The sequence below is a fragment of the Diadema setosum genome, chromosome 8 (genome assembly GCF_964275005.1).
Source record: "Diadema setosum chromosome 8, eeDiaSeto1, whole genome shotgun sequence".
In the NCBI taxonomy this organism is placed as follows: domain Eukaryota; kingdom Metazoa; phylum Echinodermata; class Echinoidea; order Diadematoida; family Diadematidae; genus Diadema; species Diadema setosum.
Window position 1 is genome coordinate 37072009 of NC_092692.1, and position 3981 is coordinate 37075989.

At 45.2% G+C, this 3981-nt stretch overlaps 1 protein-coding gene across 1 annotated transcript; it reads right to left on the reverse strand.

The window, feature by feature from the left end:
* Positions 1-401: 401 nt before the first annotated feature.
* Positions 402-1895, reverse strand: LOC140231941 (cytochrome P450 1A1-like). Its single transcript, XM_072312089.1, has one exon. The coding sequence runs from the start codon at positions 1856-1858 to the stop codon at positions 422-424; it is 1437 nt and encodes a 478-aa protein (XP_072168190.1). The 5' UTR covers positions 1859-1895; the 3' UTR covers positions 402-421.
* Between the last annotated feature and the right edge of the window lie 2086 nt (positions 1896-3981).

Genomic DNA, 3981 nt, shown 5'->3' on the forward strand with positions numbered 1-3981 from the left:
AATTATTCATTGTTCCAAAAAAGTTTCTTGGGATGACTTCAATACATTAAGTACAATATAACAAATTCGTGGAGAGTAATTTCCTGAGCGTAACAGATATGAGTAAAAATTTCACGTGATAATATCCCTGTGTGGCAGCCTGCCTCTGACCTGAAATCATCATATCAACGATTCCCTTATAATTGTGTGAAATGAGAAATATGTTACAAATTGTAATATGTTGAAAAAAAAAACACATGCTTGATAGACAACGTAATACTCGTTAATAACCGTAAAAGTATTTGTTTATAACACCTGTGAATGTTTACCTCTACACTCACATTGGAATATGTCAATGTTTGTTTACAGCCGTCCATCAACCATTGATTTGAAAGGAATTGCATGGCCAAGATAAAGCCCAGCTATGTTATGACTGCGACTGTTACCTCTTTCTGACAAGGAGTTTGAAAGCCGGTGGTCGCATCGTGAGCCCGAAGGAGGGCTTGCCGTCCATTCGACCCTTGTCGGGGTCACTGACCTCACACTGATGCATCAGGATAGCAAAGTAGAGGAATGCTTGAATGCGACCCATCTCGGCACCAAGACATCTCCTCCTTCCGGCACCGAAGGGCATGATCGCTTCCGTCTTCGTCTTGTCCAGGAGGCCAGTCTCCGGATCGATGAAACGCTCGGGGTCGAAGACGGAGGGTTGGTGCCATGTTTCCGGGTCATGGTGAACGGAATAAAGGTTCACGAAGACGACGGTGTCCTTAGGGACGTGGTAGCCGAGAAGATTCGTATCGGAGATCGTACTGTGAGGTATGGTAAAGGGAACCACGGATGAGTGACGGAAAGTCTCCAACAAAAAGGCCTGAGTCAGGGGGAGTCTGTCGCGGTCAGCTAGAGATGGGAGGCGATCACGCCCGACGATTTCGTCGATTTCGGCCTGGACCTTCACGGTGATTTCCGGATGCGTAACGGCGTAATACAGTTGCCAGGTAACCGTCGCCGAAGTGGTGTCGAAGCCCGCTCCGAACAGATCGAATGCGGTGGCGATCTGCAGCGCCTCCCGGGAGAGCCCAAGCTGGTTGATGTCGGCGTCGTCGAGCTTATTTGTGGAGGTGACCACATAGTCGAGTATGTCCTTTTCGGAGTCCTGCTCGTATTGCTGACGATGCTCCTCGATGTAAGGCAAGAACCAGCCGCGGAATGTCTTTAGAATCTTTTTCAGGTTTTGCGTTGTGCGCGCGGTCATGAAGCGGATCCAGGGCATGAAATCGGCGATGTTTCCACTACCCGCCGCCTCGGAGAAATCGTCGGACTTGGACACGAATTCCCTCAGTTGCGCGTCATCGAGCGAGTGACGCTTACCAAGAATGCACCACAACATAACATTACACACCGAGAGCTTGACAACATCGGAAGGATCGACCTCGAATCTGTCCTCGTTATTGTTGCTCGTCCAGTGGTCAATCAAAGCCTCTACTTCGTGCGTCACCGTCGACTCGATGGAGGACTTTCTCCCGCCAGTCACGAAGAACCGAATCGAGCTTTCGGCGATCTTGCGATGCAACTTCCAGGAGGCGTCGTACGTCTGAAAAGCCACGGACGCGTCGCTGTTTTTGCGGATGAACTGGAACGAGGCAAGGTCCGGCCTCCCGGCAAATGCCACGGCCTGGCGAACGAGAGCGCTCCGTATCGCTTCTTGTCCGCATAGCACAACGACCGGGCGGCTTCCGAGTCGGATTTGGAACACGTTGCCGTACTCTCTGGCTAATTTCATCATCGCCACATGTGGTTCCTCGCCCAGGTTCAGCAGGTTGCCAACTATCGGCAGCCCCCATGGGCCCGGCAGCGGCTTAGCCTTGCTCTCGCTCATCGTTTGCAGTGGAGCTAAGTAACAACCTGAAATCACGTTTCACACCAGTGATGCGATGCGAACGATCAAGGGAACTAAAGACAACTGCAACTCCGGGTTCTCTGCCTTCTCATTTTATACCTCTATTTCCCAGTCATCAGCGAGCGATTAGTTCATGGGCTCGGTACAGCTGTTTGAGAACCCCTCAAATCCCTCACACGATATAAATATTTTACAATAACACGCCGCATACGACGAGTCAATTGAAAGTGTCAAAACTACAGTTGCTAAATATCTCCTGTCATCGTATTCAAGCCACGCCCCCTTACTGCCTGAGGACAACCTCTCATACGACCTCCTTAATTGGCTGTGAGTAATCTGGAACACCCGCCCACATTTGATCGACCTCGCTGCAAGGATCCCTTTCATTGGTCGAATCTTTGCACGCTATGTCAATCATCGATTCTACGATTCTCCGACAGGCGAGGGCAATGACACTTGGGTTGGAATGTTTTGGTAGGGAGTATCAGATGATGCTTACCCTCAAACGCTTGTTCTCCCTTGTCCTCTATCTCTCTCCCATTTTCTTTCCTTCGTCTGTATCTCTCCTGCATCTCTCCCCGTCTATCTTTGCGCGTGGTATTTTTTTTCCGCTGTCTACTCGCCCTTTGAGAATCATCCGTATTGCAAAAGCTCTGTCAGAAATTAACACGACGTTTCATTCGTCGTGCCTAGGACAGACCTAGGAAACTGCAGCCTCGATGCCAGTAGACGTCGACATACCTGAAATGCTGTAAGCGACAACGAACTGATTGATCGTCACTTTACTTTTGTATTACCATGGAGATGTAGTACTCCATGATATTACTCTGCGGGGAAATTCATCATGCAAGGGACGTAACCTGGAATCCGGGGGCGGCACTCCGGATAATCCTACGGTGAAAGGGTGTTTGTAAATTTGGCGTTTTTAAAGATGTCATTTAGCTTCTGTTGCCTATCACTACTGTTTTTTTTTTTTATTATTATCATTATCATAACTAAGTCTTTTAGCCTTAAGTTTCAGCGTTTCCCTTGGCCTCTCCCCTGCTCTGCGATGCGTGAAAACAGTTGAAATATCAATATGATGTATGATCTTGTTACAGCTTACAAGATACTAAAACTCCAGAAAAAGAGATACCGATTGAAAATGTTATGATGATCAGTCATTTTGAATGACAGATACAGGATTGCACATATTTTGATTATTTAGCAGGCCAACATACGGTTTCAAACAGTGATTCCAAACGACACAGATTCCGAAATTTGCAATAACAGTTTACAATGCAATACATGTCATGTAGTGTAGTGTGTTCTGAAATCCGAATTTAAACGACTTAAACCACACTTTTGACGAAAAAAAGAAAACCTGAAACACAGCCTCACACTTAGACAGTAACGAATAAAAAAAAATAAAGAAATGATACAGATATCTCAGTCGGAGTGCTCAACTGTGTTCACCTTTCTTTCAACAATATACAGTATATAGCAGTGTAACAGTTCCTAATTTCCCCACTCGAACGCAATATATTTTTCGTCGCGTACGAAAAGTGTAATATTAGAAAGCGACTGCAAAAAGAAGTAAACGATTTTGCTTTTCCAGCTTCTATCCTTTAAAAGACATAGTGCGGTGAGCACGTTTGACTGTCAGTCATCGTTTCCGTATGCGTTGTGAACAGCACATGCCACTGCATTTAATTTTCAACTGCTTTGCCATTGAGTCTGCTGATTGAATACATTTGATGTCAAATTTATTTTCACACGTCGTTTCGAATCCTACATGGGTATGCGGAGCTCACTTTGGAAAACGATTTAAAAGTGCCTGGATTGTTCATGTGCACTGGAATCCGTTACCTTTTTTTATACTAAGAAATAGTTTTGATACAAAACTGTAAGAATTTTAAAATGAAAATTCCATCCATTGCTCAATTTGACTTTCACAAATAGAGAGAAACCAATCATGAATGAAATATTCAGTGAACCGAAATCTAAGATTACTGAAAATATTAATTTATCAAAAATTAGGTATTTCAAAAATTTATGTATTTTCGTCACCGTGTCCCGTTGGTCTTCTCTCAAATCTAAACATTTGTGTCCAGTTCACGGTA

Coding starts and splice junctions, on each gene's coding strand:
- LOC140231941 (XM_072312089.1), bottom strand. CDS start 1,858: ATGAGCGAGAGCAAGGCTAAGCCGCTGCCGGGCCCATGGGGGCTGCCG.